General features: G+C 39.6%; 2 protein-coding genes and 1 non-coding gene across 12 annotated transcripts; 1 reads left to right on the top strand and 2 right to left on the bottom strand.

Annotated features, from left to right (window-relative positions):
- Positions 1–53: 53 nt before the first annotated feature.
- LOC113149355 (cholesterol 24-hydroxylase) lies at positions 54–10,381 on the bottom strand. 10 transcript variants are annotated; one of them, XR_003297575.1, is made up of 16 exons: positions 10,079–10,376; positions 9,848–9,925; positions 9,505–9,586; positions 9,221–9,294; positions 8,859–8,945; positions 8,566–8,704; positions 8,335–8,445; positions 8,099–8,261; positions 7,770–7,835; positions 7,620–7,692; positions 7,450–7,534; positions 7,071–7,181; positions 6,811–6,899; positions 6,642–6,708; positions 6,325–6,549; positions 54–669 (listed from the first exon to the last, which is right to left on the bottom strand). XR_003297575.1 is itself a non-coding variant. In XM_026341434.1 (16 exons), exons 2-16 carry the CDS (start codon positions 4,549–4,551, stop codon positions 745–747), a joined length of 1,524 nt encoding a protein of 507 aa, XP_026197219.1. In that variant the 5' UTR covers positions 4,552–4,621; positions 10,298–10,315; the 3' UTR covers positions 54–744. The 10 variants fall into 10 exon arrangements, 7 of the variants coding, with proteins under 7 accessions (XP_026197219.1, XP_026197220.1, XP_026197221.1 ...); XM_026341434.1 differs by lacking the exons at positions 6,325–6,549; positions 6,642–6,708; positions 6,811–6,899; ... (9 more) ...; positions 9,505–9,586; positions 9,848–9,925 and adding exons at positions 987–1,053; positions 1,156–1,244; positions 1,417–1,527; ... (9 more) ...; positions 4,172–4,249; positions 4,403–4,621 and having other exon boundaries at positions 54–894; positions 10,298–10,315; XR_003297574.1 differs by having other exon boundaries at positions 54–654; positions 6,310–6,549; positions 8,335–8,704; positions 10,079–10,378.
- Positions 10,368–10,440, top strand: trnat-ugu. The gene has a single exon. It is a non-coding gene; the product is annotated as a tRNA-Thr (tRNA).
- A 4,829-nt stretch (positions 10,441–15,269) lies between these two features.
- ism2b (isthmin 2b) lies at positions 15,270–26,520 on the bottom strand. Its single transcript, XM_026341930.2, has 6 exons — positions 25,810–26,520; positions 21,717–21,968; positions 20,214–20,535; positions 18,354–18,491; positions 18,175–18,243; positions 15,270–17,912 (listed from the first exon to the last, which is right to left on the bottom strand). The coding sequence occupies exons 1-6, from the start codon at positions 25,918–25,920 to the stop codon at positions 17,395–17,397; spliced, it is 1,410 nt and encodes a 469-aa protein (XP_026197715.1). The 5' UTR covers positions 25,921–26,520; the 3' UTR covers positions 15,270–17,394.
- Positions 26,521–26,773: the final 253 nt, after the last annotated feature.

The following is a 26,773-nucleotide window of genomic DNA, read 5'->3' as shown; positions in this document are numbered from 1 at the left end:
GTTAAACTGGTATTTGTAACAATGGGAATCTAAAATTCAAAATGAAAATAATCTTTAACCACAAGAGTATTTATTTCAGTCCACTTCACAAGTAAACAATCTTACATCGTCCCAAACATTGTGACAAAGTCCTGAAATAAACCTGAATTACTGATCATTTGGAGACTTTTATTTTAACAGGTGCCTTTCAGATTTCTTTTCAAGGTCACAGCACTCTCTGGTGTGCACTGTCGGTATTGGCCAAAATTACAGCAAAAACGTCAAACAAGTCACTGTACAGCAAACTGAACGGTCATAGTGATTAACATAAACACAAAGAAAAACAATTCTGCAGCTGTAAAAATATATTTTGTGCAAAATTATAAAGTCAGTGTTTCATTATTAGTGTTTAAGATATAAACAAGTTCAGTGACTGGTTATTGAAGAGCACTTATACAGAGCTAAACTGTTAGTTACAATAAGAATAAAATGCTAATGATGCTGTCAAATATTCAAAAAGCAATTCATTTGTTTCCCATTTGCCCATTATAGTTATAGTTGTTTGAAAATAAAAATCATGATCATATCATATCAATATAATATATATCTCATTACAACCTGATACTTTTTCTTTAAAAAAAGATAAAACAATTCAAAAGTAGTAAATGATGTAATGTATGCTACACTAATGTTTGTACCCCACTAACCCAGTTCACCACATGGCTTATCATGGCTTACTACCGTGATATGATACAGTTTGAACATCTATTTCTTATAATCCCTATATCTGACAGTACACACCACGCCACTTTTTGGCCTCAGGGTGCCATTGTCCAGGATGTCAAAGGTCTGTCCTGGGACAAGGGTGAACTCAAACCTCTGGAGCAATTTGGCCATCACCACTTTTGCTTCCATCTAAAAACAAAACACCACCCGTTAGTTTAACTAAGTATGTTTAAATATGTGTATTGAGCAGATGTTTCTGGAGTATAATAATTACCACCCACCTGAGCAAAGTTCTGTCCCAGACAAGAGCGTGGGCCGAGGGCAAAAGGGTAGTAACAGTAATAAGGTCTAGTAGAACAGATAAGAGACAACCTCAGTTAATATAAACCACTCCCTTCAGGTGTATTTGGCTATGCTATGAAACGCTACAAATGTTGGTATTCGCCTTACTTGGGAGCATCTGGATGAAATCTGTCTGGATCAAATGTCAGCGGGTCCTTGAAGAATTGCTCCAGTCTCCCAGTTACATAAGAGCTGAACTGAATAATGAATTCAACATTTTAACAGCAAGTTTTATTTATAAAAATTGTATGAAATATGTCTGATCTACATTTTTATTTTGTAAATGCTACTGCTATTTACACGTATACAACAGAAACCCACTATAAAACTGAACACACAAACAAACACACTGAAATGTGAATGACTCACAGAATATGAGACTCCTCCAGGTACATTGTAACCGTCAACGACTAGGTCTTCGTGTGCATAACGAGCTGTACCTGGAGCTGTCGGGTAAATTCTTAGTGTCTCCTTCAGCACCTGGAGGGAGGTTGAAGGGAACATCTGGGGTCAAGTGCTTAAAATACATTGTGTGAATGTGTTTTAGTTGTAGCAAGCTAACAAAGGTGGTTCAGCATGCTCTATGTAAGTAATGTCACTTCTCATAAGAACTACAAGGAGATAACTGTACTGAGTAGATAACTAAAGAGAGCAAGTAAATAAATAACTGCATAAATGAATGTAGATAAATATGAGTGAACTACACACTGAAGAGCTGAACCATACTTTTCCCCTACATGATATGTACCTGTGAGAGATAGGTCAGTTGCCCCAGGTCGTCATAGCTTATCTCCTGTTTCATCCCAATGACGTCATCCACCTCTTTCCTCACTCTGAGAAATAAAACAAATTTTAACATAATCATCATTCAACAGTTATATTATGAAACTGTTATTTCACTGAATTACTAGCTCTTACTTCTCCAGGATTTCAGGATGTCTTGCAAGTTCCATGATACAAAAAGCCAGCAGATTAGCTGTTGTTTCCTGCCCTTAAATGTTACAATTGGCACAAATTAAATGCTTTTTTATTTTACATATAGAAAACTTTTTGAAGTTTGAGCCTCACCTGCAACAAAGAATGTAACAAAATTGTCCAACATAAACTCTTCATCTTCTTGAGTCATGCTTTCCTCTGAAATGTGAAAAAAGTGATTTAATATGTAAATAATCTAACACAAACTTTTACATTATGCTCTGTAAATCTATCAGCGTATTGAGATAATGATAAAGAGTTTTTACTTTTTGTAAATCTATTCTCAATACTTTGAACCTCTAATTATGCTCAGTCTGATCTAATTTAAAAACTGTTTCCAACTGCCATGATCTACAACACAAAAATGTTTAAACATTCTTTTTATCTGATCTAACAGGATCTGAACTTTGGGGACTGTAACCTTCTCCAGCAGATTTGATGATCTGCGTCAGGATGTCCTTGGGTACATCATCACCGTTTTGCATGGCAGTCTTTCTTTCTTGGATCAACTTAGCTCCAGTTGAACGCAGCAGGTGGCACGCTTCCTTCACTTCCTTGATAAATGGTCTGTTCTTTGGATTGTACTGGAAACAAGTTCCTAGAGATCAGACAGATTTTACCACATAAACTCTATACAAACTTGTGCTGAAGTCATACCTCAAAGAAGCTGTCTCTGGCATAGTATAACATCCCTTTTAGACATTTTTCGATGGCTTTAGGAAAAGGTGAAGTATTATTGAGCAGATCTAAATCCACACCAAAAGCAACCTGAGAATGATCAAATAAACAAACACACATATATATAGATTTATAACATAGCTGTAACTTCATTGTAACATGATTGATGTTACACTGCTCTAGGCTCTGGTGACAGACTTGACATAATACCTTAGCAATGACATCAAGAGTAACACAGTTGATCAGACTGAGCATGTTGACCTCTGTTTTCTTATCGGCATTTTCTCCAAGTTTAACCATGAGTTTCTCTGCCCTCTCGTTAAAGGTGCCCATTAGGCCTCTCAAATACCTTAGAAATATTGATAGTTTTAGACAGTGAAATAGCATAGCCAGGACATAAATGAACAATATTGGACAAAACAACCTGAGGAAAAATAACCTACAATCTCAAATGAATCTACAGTAAGTACAAACAATGTCTATACAAAAAAGTTGAAAACTCCATTCTGTCTCAACTAAATAACTCACAAGCTGCTGAATGCAGGGTCCATGATGCGGCGCTGTTTATACCACTTCTCATGATCCGTTGCTGTTATCAGGCCTTCACCTAGAAATCTTGATACGACATGGAACATAATACTTGCAATATACCAAAATAAGGTTGTTTTAATTGTTTGACGAGACAAATTCTGTAAAACATTACTTAAGTTGACATTACAGTCTAAGATGCTTCATCATAATACTGCCAGAATTCAACATGTGCACAGCATCAAAAAACTAACTTAATATTACTGCTAAGTTGTCATTAGGCCAGTTTGACGACCTGTAACCAGGACATGTACACAACATGAACAATTAAATTACCTTTGACCAAAGAGACTAAAGAGTCTCTTGTAGACAAATAAATCTTTGGGATACTTCGGGGACATTAGGATTTCCTGAAACCAGAACGATTAAAGGAGGAAACTTTAAAAAAAAATGCAAATATTGGAGTGAGAGTTGTTTACACTGTAGAGCATAGGTTACAGGTCTATGTTTCTATGAGCAGACCTTTACACTGGTTGTTGTGAAATTGTTATGCAACTGACAGATAAAGATCTTTGTAAGGTGTGTGTTTTACCTTTGTCGTTTCAGGACAGGTCACACAGATTGTAACGTAATGCAGAAAATTCAACCGATAAACAGGCCCATATTTCTCTGTCCTGTAATAAAAACTTGTATTTGTAAAACTTGTAATTACACATGTTATGAATGCGCAACTGGTGGAATATAGTGATATTTCATGTATAAAGAAGACAAGTTAAACACAAACTGTATCAACAAAGACGAACATCACACCTGTACACTTTAGTTACGTTAGTGACTTAGCTAGTTAGCATTAGCCCGTAGTTGTGTACAGGAGGTGAACCGCTGGCTACATTATTATTATTATTATTATAGTTAACTAACATATGTACACAAATGTACTTACCACTCTAGGAATTTGTCGTGTACATGTCCGTCACTATTCATGATCTTCAAAAGCGTCAGTGAATGTCCGAAGAAAAAACTGTGGACAAAAACAAAGTAAAGTCAACAGATAGTTTAAGCTAACGGCAGCTAATTAACGTCAACTTACGGTTAACGTTCGCATTAGCAGAGAAAACACGTAGCGTTAATGTTAGCACAAACTAAAGAGCCCATTACACGAAGGTTAACTTGCCTGTCTCTCGGTGGTCCAGGTATGTGGTCATATTTCATATGAATGTGTTTTAAATACAAGCAGTAGCCAAGGAACGCAATGAAAAGCAGAAACAACAGCAGCATCAGCGCCTGAGAGGTCCAGCTCAGAAGTACGTGGAAAAAAGCCATTGTTGTAAATGAAGCAGAGTCACAGCGTGTTCTCAGTCAGTCCACAGTGAAGTGGAGCCAGGCTGAGTTCCTACTCTATTAATAGTCTTCACTGTAGCTGTGACTTTCATCACCAACACCAGCGCAGCCAAGGAGCTGTCGGTGTAGTGCTGGCTGCTCTTTTGTTTTATCAACACAGAGAGAGAAAATCAAACACAAGTTGAGGTTGAGCAGCATGAAACAGGACAATTTGACAACCGACATTTAAAAAATTAAATAGAAGTTCATTTTTATACATTTAATATTTCTAGCTGTTAACCTGTTAGCAACAATATTGTTATACTGTTATATTGGCCTTGTCGGTTATTGGTCAGCTGGTTGCTTTACAACTGGAATAGCCTGACAAATGTTTATGGCCTTTAGAAGATTAACCCTCATATTTCTCGGTCTTCTGACTTTCTTTAACTTCTATGAGAGCTGTCCTGATGAACAATATTTTAAAATCAATTAAATGAATGTAGAGCCCCTCAAGCATCTAAGTGAGGTTGATATTTTTGTGTGGGAGGGAACTCTGGGATTGAGGACTGCACAAAAACATGTTCATCAAGACGAGTAACAGACTCCAGCTCAGGACACACATGCTCTGTTACTGCATGAGGGAAAAGTAACTTCAGGAAAGTTTGTTTATTGAATGGGGACTGCAGACCGTACACATAAACAGGCTACTACAGATAGCTGTGATGTATGTAAGGCATCTAGCTGAACTGATCTGCTGCTTGTAGCCTTAAAATTAAAAATAAAACATTCAAAACATTAACATAATGAACTATATCAGTAAACAGGACATATAAAACAAACTGCAGTCTATGCATTGGCATATGTAGGTGTCCATGTATGTGACTTAGTGAGAGTGGATATAATCAGAAACCTGACAAGTGAATCTAACACTGAACAAAGTTTTTCAGCGTTCGCATCTGTCTTGTTGTTTAAACCGTGTTTTCAGTTGTATCGAGACATTGTGAATTTGAATCAAGTAGAAAAGAGAACAATAATTTGCATTTCACTGTAAAAGGTGAAACAAGTATTTGTCTTTGTTAAACTGGTGTTTGTAACAATAGGAATCTAACATTTCTAATGTTTTCAAAATGAAAATAATCTTTAACCACAAGAGTATTTATTTCAGTCCACTTCACAAGTAAACAATCTTACAATGTCCCAAACATTGTGACAAAGTCATGAAATAAACCTGAATTACTGATCATTTGGAGACTTTTATTTTAACAGGTGCCTTTCAGATTTCTTTTCAAGGTCACAGCACTCTCTGGTGTGCACTGTTGGTATTGGCCAAAATTACAGCAAAAACATCAAACAAGTCACTGTACAGCAAACTGAACAGTCATAGTGATTAACATAAACACAAAGAAAAACTATTCTGCAGCTTTAAAAATATATTTTGTGCAAAATTATAAAGTCAGTGTTTTATTATTAGTGTTTAAGGCATAAACAAGTTCAGTGACTGGTTATTGAAGAGCACTTATACAGAGCTAAACTGTTAGTTACAATAAGAATAAAATGCTAATGATGCTGTAAAATATTCAAAAAGCAACTCATTTGTTTCCCATTTGCCCATTATAGTTATAGTTGTTTGAAAATAAAAATCATGATCATATCATATCAATATAATATATATCTCATTACAACCAGATACTTTTTCTTTAAAAAAGATAAAACAAATAAAAAGTAGTAAATGGTAAATTACCATAACAGATTATACATAATGTATACTACACTAATGTTTGTACCCCACTAACCCAGTTCACCACATGGCTTATCATGGCTTACTACCGTGATATGATACAGTTTGAACATCTATTTCTTATAATCCCTATATCTGACAGTACACACCACGCCACTTTTTGGCCTCAGGGTGCCATTGTCCAGGATGTCAAAGGTCTGTCCTGGGACAAGGGTGAACTCAAACCTCTGGAGCAATTTGGCCATCACCACTTTTGCTTCCATCTAAAAACAAAACACCACCCGTTAGTTTAACTAAGTATGTTTAAATATGTGTATTGAGCGGATGTTTCTGGAGTATAATAATTACCACCCACCTGAGCAAAGTTCTGTCCCAGACAAGAGCGTGGGCCGAGGGCAAAAGGGTAGTAACAGTAATAAGGTCTAGTAGAACAGATAAGAGACAACCTCAGTTAATATAAACCACTCCCTTCAGGTGTATTTGGCTGTGCTATGAAACGCTACAAATGTTGGTATTCGCCTTACTTGGGAGCATCTGGATGAAATCTGTCTGGATCAAATGTCAACGGCTCATGGAAGAATTTCTCCAGTCTCCCAGTTACATAAGAGCTGAACTGAATAATGAATTCAACATTTTAACAGCAAGTTTTATTTATAAAAATTGTATGAAAAATGTCTGATCTACATTTTATGTTGTAAATACTACTGCTATTTACACGTATAAAACAGAAACCCACTATAAAACTGAACACAAAAACAAACACACTGAAATGTGAATGACTTACAAAACATATGACTCCTCCAGGTATATTCAAGCCATCAACGACTAGGTCTTCCTGTGCATAACGAGATGTACCTGGAGCTGTCGGGTAAATCCTTAGTGTCTCCTTCAGCACCTGGAGGGAGTTCGAAGGGAACATATGGGGTCAAGTGCTTAAAATACATTGTGTGAATGTGTTTTAGTTGTAGCAAGCTAACAAAGGTTGTTCAGCATGCTCTATGTAGGTAATGTCACTTCTCATAAGAACTACAAGGAGATAACAGTACTGAGTAAATAACTAAAGGTAGTGAGTAAATAAATAACTGCATAAATGAATGTAGATAAATATGAGTGAACTACACACTGAAGAGCTGAACCATACTTTTCCCCTACATGATATGTACCTGTGAGAGATAGGTCAGTTGCCCCAGGTCGTCATAGCTTATCTCCTGTTTCATCCCAATGACGTCATCCACCTCTTTCCTCACTCTGAGAAATAAAACAAATTTTAACATAATCATCATTCAACAGTTATATCATAACACTGTTATTTCACTGAATTACTAGCTCTTACTTCTCCAAGATTTCAGGATGTCTTGCAAGTTCCATGATACAAAAAGCCAGCAGATTAGCTGTTGTTTCCTGCCCTTAAATGTTACAATTGGCACAAATTAAATGCTTTTTCATTTTACATATAGAAAACTTTTTGAAGTTTGAGCCTCACCTGCAATGAAGAATGTAACAAAATTGTCCAACATAAACTCTTCATCCTCTTGAGTCATGCTTTCCTCTGAAATATGAAAAAAAAAGATTTAATATGTAACTAATTTAACACAAGCTTTTACATTATGCTCTGTAAATCTTTCAGTGTGTTGAGATAATTATAAAGAGTTTTTACTTTTTGTAAATCTATTCTCAATACTTTGAACTTCTAATTATGCTCAGTCTGATCTAATTTAAAAACTGTTTCCAACTGCCATGATCTACAACACAAAAATGTTTAAACATTCTTTTTATCTGATCTAACAGGATCTGAACTTTGGGGACTGTAACCTTCTCCAGCAGATTTGATGATCTGCGTCAGGATGTCCTTGGGTACATCATCACCGTTTTGCATGGCAGTCTTTCTTTCTTGGATCAACTTAGCTCCAGTTGAACGCAGCAGGTGGCACGCTTCCCTCACTTCATTGATAAATGGTCTGTTCTTTGGATTGTACTGGAAACAAGTTCTCAGAGATCAGACAGATTTTACCACATAAACACTATACAAACTTGTGCTGAAGTCATACCTCAAAGAAGATGTCTCTGAGATAGTGTACCATCCCTTTTAGACATTGTTCAATTGCTTTAGGAAAAGGTGAAGTATTATTGAGCAGATCTAAATCCACACCAAAAGCAACCTGAGAATGATCAATCAAACAAACACACATACATATAGATTTATAACATAGCTGTGACTTCATTGTAACATGATACATGTCACCAACATAAAGCCTCTGGTGACAGACTTGACATAATACCTTAGCAATGACATCAAGAGTAACACAGTTGACCAGACTGAGCATGTTGACCTCTGTTTTCTTATCGGCATTTTCTCCAAATTTAACCATGAGTTTCTCTGCCATCTCGTTAAAGGTGCCCATTAGGCCTCTCAAATACCTTAGAAATATTGATAGTTTTAGACAGTGAAATAGCATAGCCAGGACATAAATGAACAATATTAAAAGTAAATTAAACAAATCTACAGTAAGTACAAACATTATCTATACAAAAAAAGTTGAAAACTCCATTCTGTCTCAACTAAATAACTCACAAGCTGCTGAATGCTGGGTCCATGATGCGGCGCTGTTTATACCACTTCTCATGATCCGTTGCTGTTACCAGGCCTTCACCTAGAAACCTTGATATGACATGGAACATAATACTTGCAATATAGCAAAATAAGGTTGTTTACTACTACTAAAGAGCAGCCAGCACAATTATATTATTGTTTTATTAAGTAATTTTAAATTACTTGAGTTGACATTACAGTCTAAGATGCTTCATCATAATACTGCCAGAATTCAACATGTGCACAGCATCAAAAAACTAACTTAATATTACTGCTAAGTTGTCATTAGGCCAGTTTGACGACCTGTAACCAGGACATGTACACAACATGAACAATTAAATTACCTTTCACCAAAGAGACTAAAGAGTCTCTTGTAGACAAATATGTCTTTGGGATACTTCGGGGACATTAGGATTTCCTGAAACCAGAACGATTAAAAGAGGAAACTTTAAAAAAAAAATACAAATATTAATATTTTAAACATGCTTATTTTACAAAGTAGGAGAGTTGTTTATACTGTAGAGCATAAGTTACAGGTCCATGTTTCTATCAGTAGACCTTTACACTAGTTGTTGTGCAATACTTATGCAACTGACAGATAAAGATCTTTGTAAGGTGTGTGTTTTACCTTTGTCGTTTCAGGACAGGTCACACAGAGTGAAACGTAATGCAGAAAATTCACCCTATAAACAGGCCCATATTTCTCTGCCCTGTAATACAAAAACTGTTGTAATTACACATGTTATGAATGCGCAACTGGTGGAATATAGTGATATTTCATGTATAAAGATGACAAGTTAAACACAAACTGTATCAACAAAGACGAACATCACACCTGTACACTTTAGTTACGTTAGTGACTTAGCTAGTTAGCATTAGCCCGTAGTTGTGTACAGGAGGTGAACCGCTGGCTACATTATTATTATTATTATTATTATAGTTAACTAACATATGTACATAAATGTACTTACCACTCGAGGAATTTCTCGTGTATAAGTCCGTCACTTTTCATTACCTTCAAAAGCGTCAGTGAATGTCCGAAGAAAAAACTGTGGACAAAAACAAAGTAAAGTCAACAGATGGTTTAAGCTAACGGCAGCTAATTAACGTCAACTTACGGTTAACGTTCGCATTAGCAGAGAAAACACGTAGCGTTAATGTTAGCACAAACTAAAGAGCCCATTACACGAAGGTTAACTTGCCTGTCTCTCGGTGGTCCAGGTATGTGGTCATATTTCATATGAATGTGTTTTAAATACAAGCAGTAGCCAAGGAACGCAATGAAAAGCAGAAACAACAGCAGCATCAGCGCCTGAGAGGTCCAGCTCAGAAGTACGTGGAAAAAAGCCATTGTTGTAAATGAAGCAGAGTCACAGCGTGTTCTCAGTCAGTCCACAGTGAAGTGGAGCCAGGCTGAGTTCCTACTCTATTAATAGTCTTCACTGTAGTATCAGCTTGAATTTGCCTTGTAAGTCCGTGGCGTTCAGCACAGGCTCCATAGCTCAGTGGTTAGAGCACTGGTCTTGTAAACCAGGGGTCGCGAGTTCGATCCTCGCTGGGGCCTGGCTACGGTGAGCTTTTTAGTTTCGCTTTTTAGTTTCGCTTTTAGATGTAAGTTAAGTGGAATGTATGGTGAGTATTTAAAAAAATCACGGTCAACATTTACATTATATCCAATTTTATGACATGGTGAATTTTAGCAATTGCAATGTGTATTTTACAGTCCAAAGCTGTACAACATCAGCCATGTGTGCCTACCTATACTGTCTATCTGGGAGAAAAGTGCAGATTATTGTAATATAACCAAGGCAAAACATACTGAGAAGGGCCTAGGGGACAAATTTGAACCTAATAACATCTTAAAAGTCACTGAGGATGTTTTTGGAGTTTAATCACTGCCTGTTGCACAAGAGTATCTATGTCAGCTGATTACTGAAAGAGACACCCACATACAGCATAATGACTAAGCGCACAGAAACCAGTTTTGCAAGAACTTTCTCTGTAGTCAGGTTCATGCCGGGTCCGTACAAACCAAGTTATTATGCCTGTTTAATGAGGCTGAACTAGGCCTATGTGGCATGCACCCACTGCACCTTGTAAATCTCTACATCTTCACAGTAAACAAGACACAGAGGTGAGTGAGAGTGTTCACCACTTTAAAACTTTGAACAAAAGTTTCAACACAGAGACACAAGGGGGGAATTCCTCCGTGACTGAAAATAAGATCAATATTGCCAACCAGAGCATAGAACTACGTAGATAGATGCACTTCACACATCAGATCGTGCCTCTTTTCACCTCAGCTGGCGAAGCAGGAAACCCTCTCTTAGTTTATGCAATTGCACTTATCTCCAGGAGCGCTGAAAGCAGAGGGAGCTGTTTGAGTCAACACAGGATTTCACTTGGGCTTGACGAAGCAATACGCAGAGATAGGACAGGCTAGGTGATGCAGATGGACATTGTGAATAAAATGTGCACTTATGTTTGCTCGTGTAAATATATTGGCTGATCATTAACCACATTCTGCGGCGCATAAAATAGGCTAAAAGGCTGTGAGAAAGTAAGCACGGTAGACAAAGTGGGATTTGAATGAGCTTTGTTGTTGCTTTAACAGTTCGTAAATGTCATCGATTGGTTGCCTCCGTTGCACCCTCATTTTGATTTCCAGGTGCATTTGCGTGAATAGTGTCAGTATTTGTGGAAGGAACTATGGTGATCAATAAATAAAAAATGTATTTCTAAATATCTGATCTGACTGATTTAGACGAGTTGAGGTCTCTAAATGCGAACGCATGTGAAGCAGATTCTCCTCTTAAGCCCTCTTAAGTACAGTCACCTGCTTTAGAGTGACACAAAACTTGAAGCAGTGAACATCATACTAATCCGAGTACCCTCTCAGCCTGTGGGTGGTGATGTTCGCACACTCATTTTTTACATGGTAAACCAAGCCAATAATGGCTTTTCACGGTGAGCAGAACAGAATTACTAACACGAAAATGAAAAGGCCATGCAAACCTACACTCTGTTGCTCTTTGATTACCATTACCACCATTTATTGCTCAAGGCATCGAAGCAGTGATGCTGAAAGTACAACTTCTTTTTTTTAGATTTGCGTTTAGGGTGACGTGCTTGCAGTTTGTTCCGGAACAACTGATGATGAATATGAGAACATTTTATTAAAATGTTGGGAAATACATTCTTTTATTTCACCCATGTAAAGTAATGGTATTCTGATCAAGAGGACAAATAAAGCCTTGACTGCAGAGAGCATTGGTTGGACGTTGGTCCACATTGGGAAGGCCTGTGTACTCAGTCATGGTGACCAGTAGGGGGTACTCTATGGCTGCTTCCTCAAATGTCCAGTACTCTTCCTTTTCTGTTTTTTTTTTTTTTAAGCATTAACCATAGACTCACCAGGAACTATAACATGATCTAATGTCAAAAATGTTTGTATTGCTCAATTAAATGAATGAATAATGTTTGGCTTTTTGTTTCTGTGATTCCTGCAAGAAAAGATCTTATTTTCCAATCTAAAGCATCCTTAAAAAACTCCCCTTACTTACAGCACTACTTCCTTCATTCTTGTTTACTACAATTCAGCCACTTGTACCATTAAGGCCACTTCATACCTGTACATATTGTTTGCAATAACTTTCAAGCTTGTCTGCATTCTTATCTTAAAAAGAACATGCAACCATATTTTTGGTCCTGGCTTTTGGCTCTGTGTAAACGCTGGAGGCTAGGGGCTGTTTGATGTTGTTATGGCTGGCTGTCTGCCGCCTCAGTACTACTGGATCTGCAGGCCGTCTCATGTCCAAAGGTATTGTGCTGGCTGCTCTTTTGATTATATTATCAACAGAGAGAGAGAGAGAGAGGGAGAAAATTAAGATTCCCAAACAAACAAAAGTTTGTAGAGTCTGGCTCATCCAAAGAATGTCAGTTATTCAGACTTTGCTGAGGATATGATGTCCAGTGTTTGGATTATGTTGCTGAATATTGTTCTTGCTTGATAAAACAATTTGCCCATACTTGGTTTTTTAAGGTTGATCAGCATGAAACAAGACAACTTGACATCCGACATTTAAAAAAATGTAAATAGAAGTTCATTTTTATACATTTAATATTTCTAGCTGTTAACAATATTGTTATATTGGTGATGACGGTTATTGGTCAGTTGGTTACTTTAAAAACTGTCCTGTTGGACAATATTTTAAAATCAATTCAATGAATGTAGAGCCCCTCAAGCATCTAAGTGAGGTTGATATTTTGTGTGGGAGTGAACTGTGGGATTGGGTTTGGTAATCCTTTCTCTTTCAACATGGCACAATTCAATACTTTGGTTCATGATCAAATAGTTACAACACAAATACATGCACATGAGCCACAAATGTACATTGGGTTTGATGCAAATTAGCACATTAGCATGCTAACATGCTGTAGTTGTACATGTACCGGAGCAACTTAGCATGTTAATATTTCTACTATGAGCATGTTAGTAGAGACAAATCCACACTCGCAAAGTGTTATGCATCAGCTGTTTTAATTATTCTTGTTGATTGTCTCAAAACAAGGCCTTCCTTTGTGTCAGGCTAGCCAAGGAATCGGATAAGTCTAACACCAGATAATCCATATGACCCTAAGATCCACTCACATTCTTAAAAGCCATGTCGCTGCAGAAGCTAAGTCATGTGACGAGAATGTGTGTTTTAGCGTTAATTCAGTGTGTGTTTCCATGGCTGGTTTTTCTGACTTCACTGAGCCCTTGTGTGAGTGTATGTTTGTTTGCGTGGGGTTACTCTCATCACAAGTCATCCACGGGTGGGAGGGTGAGCGGGGGATGGGGCCTGTAACGGGAGCAGCCAGGGACTTGAAGGGCTGTGTTGTTTGCAGGTCGACCGGCCGCAGTACACCCAGAGGAAATCTCATGTTCCTGCCAGTCTACAAAAGTAAACAGTTCTGTAACCACCGAGCGCTGGCACCAGTCCTGGGCCACCAGCGCTATAACTAAAGGATGAATCACATCACACACACATTCACTGGTTAAAATACTGCATAAGTGCACTGGGAAGCGTGCATCAAGTTTAGATGGCAATCTGATATTTTCCCCATTTTGCAAATGAAATAATTCCTGCTAAATTGAAATGCATAACTTTGGTCAAGTTGAACTTCTGTGTAACCACAGCGTACTCCCTCAGCGACATGATGCACATGTCCTCCACAAGCTGTGAAGTGTGTTCACCCAGGATTTTGAAATGCATCCGTCCGGGACCTCTTGCTTCATTCAATATTTCAGATAACATCTTTTAGCCACAGAGGTTTGAAACCTCCCCTCTCTTTTATGTTCCCTCTACCTCTCTCTTCTGTTTTCCCTCTCTGTGCTTTCTCCTCTGTCCACACATCTGCGGTTATTTATCTGTTATTCTGCGGCAGCAATGTGGTCAACATGTGTCTGGCTTCCCTCCACGCAACACTCATCTGTAGTCAACTTAGGAAGCACTGTAGGACCACAGTAGACCTACCAAGCTCTTTATCGTCCAGAAGTGGTACACAGTGGTTACTTACCAAAGGGAAGGTGTGTGCTATCTGCTAATTGTGCTCCTTTAATCTAATGAGGCATTGTAAACTCAACAAGATCAAGATATTTGGATCCTATGGATGCACTTCACTAAAAGAACGCCTACAAAACACCTGTAAATCCTGAGGCAACACACAGCTTCAAAAAACTAAAGAAAGTCGGACAGAAAATGTTAGTTCAACGTTTGCCTTTAAGATGTGAACTCAGCTTGAAAACTTAAGTAAACTTTGTGATCACGCTTGATGTTATGGTCTCTGTGCACACTACTAACGTGCAAGAGAACATCTGTGATACCTAATTGAATCGTGTCAACGCTGGGTTACGTTGAATTTGGAGACAGTAAATAATTAGAGTTACATGCCCAATTCTTATCAAAGTGGACATTAACACACATTCATACCTATGACACCAATGTCCCTCTTTAGCCGTTGCCAGTTAGCTTAGCTTAGCTTGGAAACCATGCCTGGCTCTGCACCTGTTTTCGAAAGATCCACGCTGTTTCCCCATTTCCACTAATAGCTAAGCTAAGCTAAGCTAAGCTAGCTGTAGCTGTAACATTTAGAACATAGACACAATAGTAGCATGTTCTCATCTAACTCCCAGCAAGAAAGCAAATAAGTGCATTTCCCAACATATGAAACTGTCCCTTTAATATAGCTGGTCTCTGCTAGTTTCCTCATCTGATGGCAGTGAGGGGTCAGTTCAGAGGATAACTGCTGAGTTGTTTTTAAGGAATTTAGCCCTACAGTACTTTCTTATGCTTGGCTCAGTGCAGTATCTAGACTGTGGAAAAAGAAACACATTAAAAAGTTCGATGATGAATGCAAGATCTTTATATTTATTTCTTCATCATAATTGCAACAAGGTATTCATAGAGCACTGCAGTACAACGTAGAATAAAACAGACACTTGATGTTGCTGTATGACGTGATATGAGGCATACGGTTTCCCTTTTGACAATGTGTCCCTTCATTTTTCAGTCTAAATAGTGCACCATGTTGAGTATAGTCATTTCAAAGCATTTGCAAACAAGCAAACAAAAACAAAACAAAAAGAACAAGAACAGACAAATAAATACTGTACAACACCATATACGTAATACTAGATTCAGAAATCACACAAGATCATGCTTTTCTCAACAGAACACTGAATATATGCACTTTCAAAGAACAATGCAGCATCTCTGGCAAGTTTCCCTTCACAATAACACTGTCATCAACAAATGGTGAACATGAGTACATTGTGATATATATCATTTGTATATATTTATACGTATACATATATATATCTTAAATAAAGTGCCTTCCTTTAAAACTGGTGATTCCAAAATGTAAATGCATGCCTGCATATACAAACCTGGAAGCAGAATTCCTGAAAAAGGTTTGGAGCGTAAAAACCATAGAATTAGATTGGATAGAAAGAGCAGCTCATGGACTTTTATGATATCTCTCAGTAGGTTTCAGATAACTACCACTTTCTGTAGTGAGGTGGAGTTCCAGTACTGCTGCAGTGTTAAAAATACTCTGGTTAGGATTAAACATCAGCCTTTTTTTAATCACCTGCAATATACGCAGCAGTAAAAGACAACATCTAATTGCAACTACTCCCACGTCCTCTTTACCAATGGTTCTGTCAGTTGAGATACAGACACTAACTATATGACCTCTGAGGAATGTTTATATAAAGTAAATGCCCTTACTATCCAATCCAGTTCTGTACATAAACCCAAAGACTTTATGTTATTCAGACATAAGGGTTCCAACTGCTTTCTAAAACTGCACAAATAACATTATCTGTTCATCAGTTCCATCTGAATTACACACTTGACAACACCCTTCAACTAATCTTTACCCCAATACACTTTGCACAAGGTCCAATAGTGCTCCACGGTCGAGGTAAATTAATAAATTTGTTTATCATGGTCAGTTAGTCCCCCTGAGAACATTGTAGACACACATCTATGAGCACAATCTACTCACTGTAGAACTTGCATTTTTCCTACATTTGCACCGTAGAGAGTTAGGAGGCTGGACCTACACAGGCACCAACATTGTGATTTGTAACTCTTTGGCACCCAGATCATACAGTATATTTTCCTGGCTGTGAAATGTAAGAAAATGAACTCAATCTGTGTGACAAAATATTGAAAATCAAGTGTGCTCTTCCTGTAGTGTTACTGGCAAAATTGTCATAATTCCCACTGGCAAACTCAATAATGGCAACTCAATGTATGAAGTCAGTTTAGCTTACCTCTCTGGTTCAGATCCCAAATTCTTCAAAGGTTCAGCTTGTATCTAATGTCTGAAAAGACTTACTGGCATCTTTTAGGTCTAGTGATGTTATGTTTTCTGGTTCCTCATAATATCTTTGTTAAACCTGAAGCCATATTGTAGCAGCATAAGTGGAATAATCAGTTTGACTGTGCCCATGCATGTGTTTGGTTCATCGATATCACCATCCCATATCGCACCTTTCCTAATGTAAAACCTCTAAGAAGCATGACAAGGATGTTTACCATATGTTGCTGTTATCAGTCACAAGCGCTCCAGGATACCATCAAACAAGCCAGTAGATAGACACCACGCTCACATGCACTGAATATAAAGAGAGAGAGCTGGTTGTCCTGCTATATGCGTAACAGGTCGGGAAGCGATGGGAGAACACTGCTTTTTCCATTCATTTAAGTCAGTTCAGTCCAGGTAAACCTGATATCAGGACACTGTGCCAAATCCTAACTTGAGACAGTCAGACTTCACCCTCAGTCCTATGACCCACAAATATCCCAATCACAAATATTAATTTCCTCTGAGTCAATGCATGATTAATGACTGATGTACATTTTAGATGTTATATTTCGTGACTTTAAAGCAAGGCAGTCTCCTTTCAAATTAGGATTGGGCCCTCTGGCTCTTCGAGTAAAGTGGGGGTTTTGGCCAGGGTCTCTCAGTACTCCCTGGCCTCTTCCAGTTCATTCATGAACACGTCTTCATGGGGGTTTTCTGGACAGCTCAGCCCATTGTTGGGTGGCCGCACCACATGGAAGCGACTCCAGTCTCCCTTACACAGGATCCAAGGCAGAACATCCACTTTGAAATGCAGCTCAGGTGAAAACTCTGTGCTGATCAAGTTAGGCGTGCCTGCGCCTTTCCCCCGTGTGATCAGCCGCCCACGATCGTCATAACAACAGTGCTGTGCCGCAAGTGTAGACGAGTCACTAGAAAGTGCTGACCGGATGCAGCTACGTGCTGAAGGTTTGTATATGTCCAGGCGCTCCTTAGGGCCGCTGGCATCACGCCAGCGGAACTGCCGGCCACGACTCTCGTCGTAGATGCTGACCACAGTGTATGCTACTTCAGAGGGATAGGAGCAGGGGCAGCTGGGTAACTCAGACAACACCTGGTGGAGGTACCTCTGGAGGAACTCACTCTTACAATTTAGCCATTTCTCACAGCTGTCCACATCTGTTGGAAAGAAGATGTTGGGTTTTAAAGTTGTCCATTGTAACATGTGCAGCTGTCTCCTTGGAAACAAGTCTGGCATTTTAAAAGTAAATGTTGAATGAACCAGCAAGCTAGTTCTAAGTTCCCTTATAACAAGCACATCATGGCACGTTACTGTACTATACTCCATGAGCCAAAAGGGCATATATCTATATCTAACTGAGTATTCTTTAAAGCTTTAAAGTATTAATCTCTTGGTGTTAATAAGATAAATTTCACTCACCTGTTCCAAACGGCTCTGTGCCATTCTCTGTCTCGAAAGGGAAAGGTTCTACCACAGTGTTAAGATCACCTGCAAAGACAACACAGTGGGATGCTCATTTAAAATCAGCTATTTAAAATAGCAACATTTCAAAAGCACAAAAATATCTTTATACTCTGGCCATAGAAGTACGCTCTCACCAGGACAAGGCTCCAGGTCACACTTAGAGGCTTCTGTGAGAGTGCAGGAGTAGCCACAGGACTTGGTCCTCTTCCTTTCACCATGCCCACATGTCACTGAACAGGCAGACCAGGGAGACCACTCATCAGTCTCCTTCTCTGTGGGAAACAAAAACAAATTCAAACATAGTCAGTGACAAAAACTCAGACACTTCAGTGATACACTTTTTTTTCAAAAAGTAAGACAATTGATTACATTCTACTTATATTCAAGCTGAATACCATTTACATATTGTAAAACCTACCAGAGATATTATAAGATGAAAACACATAACAAAACAAAGGAATTCAATTTATAGTTACAGGGGCCCCATTACATGCCTTCTAGTAGATGTACTGTGTTTAACAAACTTAGAAGCAGCTTCAAATAGTTGAATGGGATTATAAGTATGTGTAAAAACCCTACAAATCAACTGTGTTGAAGTGAACACAGCTTGTGTGTCATGAGTCTAGTGTAAAATACATTTTTAGTGTTGACTAGTGCCTTGACTGACTTGGTCTATGTAAATGGGCAGTTTTCTCCTGGTCTAACCTTTCCCATGGAAACCCATATTCTTTTTAAGATGGCTTCAGTAAAATTAGAGAGAGAGAGAAGCTGTGCTGTGGCTATCCGCCTCCGCACCACGTTTCCTTGTGGTGTTAATAACACTGAAAACAAGTCTTTCTTGATTAAAGGCGAGGTGGGTGCAGAAATACCAGCTTGGGTGTAGCGAGCACCCAATTTTACTTTGTGGGCACTGCCAACTTGCCATGTGGCCATACAGGAATGAGGTCTCAGGAGAGTCTAAATTACAGAAGAAGCTAAGGCAGACATCCTTGATTTATGTTCACTTGGTCTTTAGATGTGACCACTTAATAGGCATTGTTGCCCCTTTCAGGCTTATCTACATGCACAACAAATAGAGTCTATACATTAGCAGATATAGGGAAGAATAGGTTTAATCAGGTTTTACCAAAGAGCAAAACATACTCACCTTTATAGACACCTGCTAACACATTATGAGATTAGAGTAAAACAGTACAGTTTGTGACTAAACAATAAGCTTCAAAAATCTCAATATGATTTTCTTTTTCTTTCTTTTTCTATTTTGCTTCTGTCTTTCTTCTATTTGTTTTACTATGTGTATTTATCTCCCCTTTCATTAATCACTGAAGTGGTCTGTGCAGGCTGAGAGACAACATTTTTTCCCACCAAGGAAGTTAGAATTAGAGGGGTAAAATAGCTGTAAAAGTTATGCAGAGCCCCGAAAGCCCCCTGAAATTCTTGAACTGACTCAAAAGCTGAGCCGCAGAGGGCAGTGAGGGCCGAAAGGGATGAAAGGGTCGGCCGAACAGCCCCTGTCATTCTTTGTTTCTAATCTGCCCTCTAATTGTCCACAAGGAGAGGACTGTTTTGTTCCAGGGAACAGTGCCGGCCTCTAGTGTGCCATTAGCGAGTGCATCGGACCCATCTTCAAAAGGTCCGATGTCAACCAGTGTTGACTTCAAAGTGCCCATAACCCACAATGTCCTGATGGTCGGGTGCTCATGCTATCTCACATGCTGGCATCCTTTTTTCTGATTGTGAAGACATGTATCATGCAGTCCTTCTAAGCCATTCTGTTGTTCTACCTTGCCCTATTGTTCTCTCTCACGTTCAGCCTCTCCTTGCAGACATTACATTATGTTAACTTTTTTGGTATGATAAATGTATCCATTGTATTTCCATGCTTTGCTTTTTCTCTGAGTAATGTGTGCAGGACAAAATCAGGTATTCATCATACCTAAATCAGCTGTGTTTATATGGCTCTTATGGTTTATATGGAACTTCTTACAACTTACCATAGTAACTCTGAACAGGATCCCAGCCTTCATTCCAACGAGTATCCCAGTCTCCACCCACTCCGCTGGGTAAGGGCTCCTCGCTGCCGTAATCCAGGGAGTAATCTTCCTCCTCTTCCTCACCAGTTTCCTCTATGCCTGACCGACTGTTGCTGTCCTCACTGGAATCAGCGTCGGTATAACTCCAGAAAAGGGGCCAGAAAAGTTTTTTGCCTCCAAGCAAGTCTACTGTGGAAGACGAAGAAGAGGGCAGCCAGTCTTTTTCCTTGGCCAGGTCCATCTCTACCTCCATCTGAGGATCATCCACCACCTCAATGGTTACCTACATAGAAATAAAAAGGGTTATTCAGTCTGAAATGAACCTGTACAAACTATCATTCCAAGTCTCTAAACTTTAGGGTCAGTTACAAACAAGCTAAGAATTAACTACATAATACTGACACAAGGAACAAGAAAATGAATTGTGCAATGTTGCTGCCTTAACTTGTCATCAACAACATAAGTACCACTGATACCTTTTCATAGTTTTTGTGCTGAACATACAAGCTTTTCTCAGGAAAACAACCATTTTAAATCTTTGTATTTTAGTGAAAAATTCACTCCCGGGATCTTAGTCAGCCAAGCAGGCGTGAGCGTGAACATTCAGCCAACCAAACAATCCTCTCAGGGAGAGAATGTGAGCATTTATTCTGGATAACTACATCTCATTACCTAAATATGACTCATCCTAGATGCTACATTACTTTCAAGGGCCCACTTCAGCTGATGCGAAGACCAGGCAAGACTACAAGGAAATAGAAATATATCTTTGCGTAACTGTTGAGAAATTAATTTCACAGTTAGGAAAGAAGTATGACGATTAGAAAAGCTTCCATTTGTTGTAGTTGAATATATCCTTGATGTAGAGTCTTTGGAATGGTACATCGGGCCATATGCTACATGAAAACCCATCAGAATTTTCATCGGTCTTTGTACTTGATGTAGACATAGGCCTGCTTCATTATGTCCCTCTAACCACATCCTGATTACATTGACCAGAGTTGGAGTGGATAACTACCCTGAGATAAGTTAAACAGAACAAGTTTTTGGGTCAGTTTAAAAGGAAATCATGAGAACTCAATGGACATGTATGATTACAGATCCCTCTAGCTTTTATTACACTTTAATTAAATAGTAGCAAGAAAACAAAGTTAGGTCTCCAAGATTAGACTGACAGATTTGTATTCTGTTACACATAAAGGAAATGTATCATTTTACACAATAAAAGATAAAGCTGCTCAGTTCACCTTGTAGAAAAAATGTATTTAACCCATAATTTACCAACTACTACTTACTGTATGGTCAAAGAGCACTTATTAAAACAATTTAAATGTTATAAGGGTTTGTTTTATTTTCTTATAACGAAATACATATACAGTATTAGCATCTTTATGGATGTCTTAAAGGTTGCCTAATAAGCTTCTGTATGTCCCCCAAATACAGAAAGGTGTAACCCACCCTCACCTGTATGTTGGGGTTCTGTGCGCTGATGTCAGCATTTGCCAGGTCTGGAAAGTTCTTAAAATCCAGGATGAAAGGCTGGGTCTCCTCTTCAGGCTCTGGCTGTGGAAGAACACCAATCGAACGATGCTGGGGGTGTGACCATCTCCTTTGGTGGCTGTGTGATTCAGGCAGCAGACTCTGCACTTGGTTCTGCTGCTCCAAAGTCTCAGGGATATATTGGACCCCACTGCTGTGAACTGGATGGCCATGAGCCTAATTGAAAGTATAAATTAAAAGATTAGAAAAGATTAGATACACTACAAAGTGTTTACCTGAATCTGAAAAAAATAAACTGCATTTTGCATCTGTGCTTACTATGTGCAGACACCACCTCGTACAACCATTGCCATACACTTAAAAGCCAGGGCTAAGGCCATTTATGATTTATAGTGGCTCATCGATGAGCATAAAAACAATTAGTGTTCTGTCTCCAGAATGAAACCTTCAAACCATCTACCATTTCATAGCTTGGTCAGCATAGCCAAACAGCCTCAGAGGCATCCAACTAACCAGCAAAGTGACCAAACAGCTTTCGTTCATTTCATTCTCTTTTTTTCTCCTCACAACAGTCATGGCATCCAGGCCATAGACAAAGAGAGGTCTGTGCCAGAGAGATCCACTTTTAGCTTTAATGAGAGGGCCTGGGAGGCGTGGGACCCCTGGGCTGTTGTGAGTGTGTCTGATCCTGCTGTGCTGCCGCCGCTAGAGTCACCACCACTAAATTTGACCTTTCAGGTTTTGCAGTTACTAAAAAGGAAGACCAGCAGGAGCAAGCATTGATCTCTGAGATTAATGGTGATTTGTGGTGACATTGTGATGGTGGGAATTGTAAATATATGTACTGTAACTGAAATATAAGCACTGACATTTTTTTGTTGGTCTGATTCTCTAGTATATATGTGTCTGTTTCATGTCTAACTGGACACATATGTATTTCATGTATAACACTGGTCCAAAGCAAAATCCAAACCCTCTAATGAACCTCTGTCTGCCATTCGGTCATGTCTATACCATCTTGAATATGCTAAATTGGCCCAAATGTATGACTGAACAGGACCTTGATATTGGAGCTCAGCCAGTTTGTGGTCTGCTCAGAGCAGACCAGTGGCAGTTGGAGGGCTAAAGAGGAGAAGAAATGTCTGAATTAATGACCAGTCGGTTGATGATTTATAGTTATGGCCTCTAGAAAAGGGCGTACTTTTCAATGACTGCCTGTGATTGTCCCATAAAGTTGTGGTCAGTCAAATCCAAGCATGTGAACATATAATGCCCGTTTAGAGGAAAAGCCTGTCAAGCATGATAAATGGTGTATGAAGAAAAGTTGGCCCCCCTCCCCAGATATCTGTAAACTAGTGTTGACAAGTAGATACCCTTTTAGGATTTTTTACCTTATTTCTCTGTAACTTAATCAGTGGTTGTTAAATACTGTAAGCAAATATCACACATACTGCAATAAATACAAAGTGTCCATTTACCACATTTTTGCCAAGTCAAATCAACATCCCATTAAAACAGACCAATTACAGCATTGCTGCTGAATACACTAAGGCACAGTATCACTCTAGATTGCTACAGGAATTTTTTTTTTTTTTTTTTACATATGATTGCATTAAATAGAGCAAATCACACTGCTATTTAACACACACACACACACACATACACACACACACACACATATATATATATATATATATATATATACACACATATATATATATATATATATATATATATATATATATATATATTGCTAGTGTTCTTGATGTAAACTGGTTCTATCTTGGTCCCGTTTTGCATTGTACACATTTATGTTTCATGTTTATTTTCACAGACATACACCAAATCCACATATTTTTCCCTGCCTTTGCATCAAATGTAATGCATGTGTGTTTGAAGCCTACAGCAAGAAACTTTATGTAATGATACAACTAAATACCTAACAGATAAGCTGAAATGATTCCTTCTGTAAACAGTAAGATCCCATGCTTCACCCACTCTCATTTTACACTTGATGTCTGCTGTCTAACTAAGACTTTGATAGGTACATCCGCCCCCCATGATGCTCAATTTTAGCATTTCACTTCCTTGATAGTAAGGGCATCACTGTCAAATATGACTAATAGTGAACATATACACACTTACTGACTCACACATTCACAAAAAAAGACCAAAGTCATAAGAGAGGCCACATACTTTCACACCCTCCTCATCTCATCTTGTTAAACATCTGGATCCTGTATTCTTTCGCCTGTATATCACTCCCCCCTCCACATTCTCTCTGATGTTGTTCACCTCCTCTCAGTAGTGGGGCTCTTCTGATCAAAGTCTGATGGCTGATGGCATGCAGTGTGTTAAACATGCAGACTATATGGATGCAGTGGGGGACCTTAGCCTGGTCTGGAGCCTCTTCTCAGATGAACATTACTGACAAATCCACCCTTCTGGCAAATAGCTGTGTCATCCACTAAAGTGAATGAAAAGAATGGATCCATACTGGGCTACTGCTACTGCTGATAGTGACATACATTCAGAGGAGGTTGAGAGACTGGATGGGGGCAGCAGGGGTGAAGTGAGGGGTAGGCATGGGATCCTGTGGGCCTGTGAGGCAGCCTGGGAAGGTCAGGCAGTGTGGCAGTCCTGATTTATGTGATGCAGATATCAAAGGCCCCTGCACTTGGCTGTTTCCAAACCATTACAGAAGAACAATAAACTATGGACATTCTTTGATCGCCATCTTCTGCAAATGGAAATGCTGGAATCAGGTTGAGGTTGTTGAGATCAGGCTGGGAGGTGGGGGTACAAAACAGACTGGGCAAACAGGACAAACAAGTCCCAATATTTGGAAAAGAGGCCATTTCAACAAAAACCCCTCCTCCTCTTCTTCTCCCTTGTTGAGAGATGGAGGTAAAACCAAAAACAGGAAATTCCACATTAACACAAAAAGAGCCAATGTAAACAATCAGATGAATGACACTTGACCCCAGCTCCAGTGTGAGATGCAGAGAACTTGCCTTATTCTGGTTACATAAGCATCTTGTTACTGGGCACCCGCTTTATTGAGCTTCCCCTCCTTCTTCTCTCTTCCTTTACTAATCTCCCCTCTCTATGCACCTCTTACAGACATGCATCCACAAGGTCACAGGCAAAGGTACAGAGTTACAAACAACATCCTTTTGGCGAATGAAATTAACAATCACACAAGCCACAGTGAGATTTCTTCCCCGCTTCTTCTCACTAATCATTCCCTTCTCCTCCCTCTTTTCCCTCTCTGTCTCTTTTTGCTTTGACATCAATCAGACAGATGATGAGAGAGAGAGAGTCCCAGTAGGGCATCTAAGGGAGGCCACACAAGATGGAGAGAGTTCAAAGGCAAAAACTGAACCCTGACACAAACACACACAAACAGACTTTGATATCCAAATATGTCAGTGTGGAACACAAACATTGTGTAGACACATCACACACTGCACAGCGTGTGTGTGTGTGTGTGTGTGTGGAGGGAGTGTGGATTTCTTATAGCAGGATGTATTCCCACAGAAAGACAGGGACAGAAAGAGGGCAACGTGCACTAACGAGACGTTCAGATTTTCCAATCATTAAATTGAATGAAGGTAATGGCTGAATAAAGACTGACTCAGGTGTTCTTCATAACACTAAATGACTAGCCTGGTGTCCAGTATTCAATATTACCTCTTATTTTTTAGCCTTTACTGTGTTAATTCTGCCACTAACGTACCCCACATTTTGTGACTTTTGGAGGAATGTAATATAAAAGCAACAAGTGGAACTTGCCCAACTTTTACCTTCTTTCTGTAAAGTTTGTATAGTCCTGTCGTTAAATTATTCCACTTTTCACTGTTCTGTATTAATTAGCCACTCAGTACATACATAGAGTTTACTTAGGGTTAGCAGTGAGCAGCTAGCCGCTGCTAAAACTGCGTTTTGTTTGTGGCAGGTGTGATTTTAGTGAGACGCTGCAGCCTCTTTTATTTATTTATTTGTTTTTAAAGAAACTTTCTGAGCTCCTAATAATTCAAAGACGAGGCAGACTCACCTTGTGGGCGACATTCTTGTGTCTTGCGGGAAAGCCCGTCCCCAGACTGACGACCAGCAGGGACCACAGCACAGCCAGCACGGGGAATCTGCCCGCGACCTCTGGACGCATCTTCTCCGCCTCAAAGCTTCGTGTGAAGACTTCGAAAAGTTTTTTTTTTTTTTTTTTAGTTGGAGGGGGTGGTGGTGGTGTGGAGGGGGAGGCCGTATCTATCTGTCGCCGCTCTCCGCAGGTCACCGCGCTGCTCCAGAGGAAGGTGCAGTCAGCAGGAGTGGAGGAGTGGAGTCTGAAGCTCCGTCCGTCTCCAGCTGTCGCACTTTATGAAGACGCGCACGAGCGCCCAAAGGTACCCCGCGTGCTCTCCATGTCTGGCACCAGCGCCTCGCGCAGCAAGCGTCAGTCCGTGCGGCGGCTCGAGCGCGGCGCCTCCGCTCCCCGTACAAACCGCAGTGACACGCTTCAAGCTTTAAGTACCGCAAAACAAAGACGCGACCCCCCCACCACCACCCCCCCACGCACACTTATTCCACTACTTTAAAGTGAGTCACTCCATCGTAGGTGGGTGGCTTTTTTTTTTTTTTTCCTCTCCTTCCACTACATTTACATCTGGAGCACGCAGCGTGCCGTGCGTTTCGCTCGCCGTCTCCCTGACGGGTTGATCCGTTATCCAGCTGACGTTGAGTGCTCCACGGGATCGACTGGGTGTGTGTGTGTGTGCACCGCCCAGCCAACCGGTTTCAGTAAACTTGTCTATTACGCACGCATCCAGAGAGTTGATGCTGAAGGAGTAAAGGGGGTGGGATGCTCATTGCTCCCAGCTGTGTGGAGGGGGGCTGCGTGGGGCCACTGAGGTTCGTTTGATGGTACGAAGTTAGTTTTTAACAGACAACAGGCTGGAGGCACAAGATACGAGGTGGACATTGACTAAAAACACATTTCATCTTGAACTCTGCCCCATCACTGC

This window comes from Anabas testudineus, chromosome 24 (assembly GCF_900324465.2).
Source record: "Anabas testudineus chromosome 24, fAnaTes1.2, whole genome shotgun sequence".
NCBI classification, from domain to species: domain Eukaryota; kingdom Metazoa; phylum Chordata; class Actinopteri; order Anabantiformes; family Anabantidae; genus Anabas; species Anabas testudineus.
This window is presented reverse-complemented; position numbering and strand designations above follow the sequence as displayed.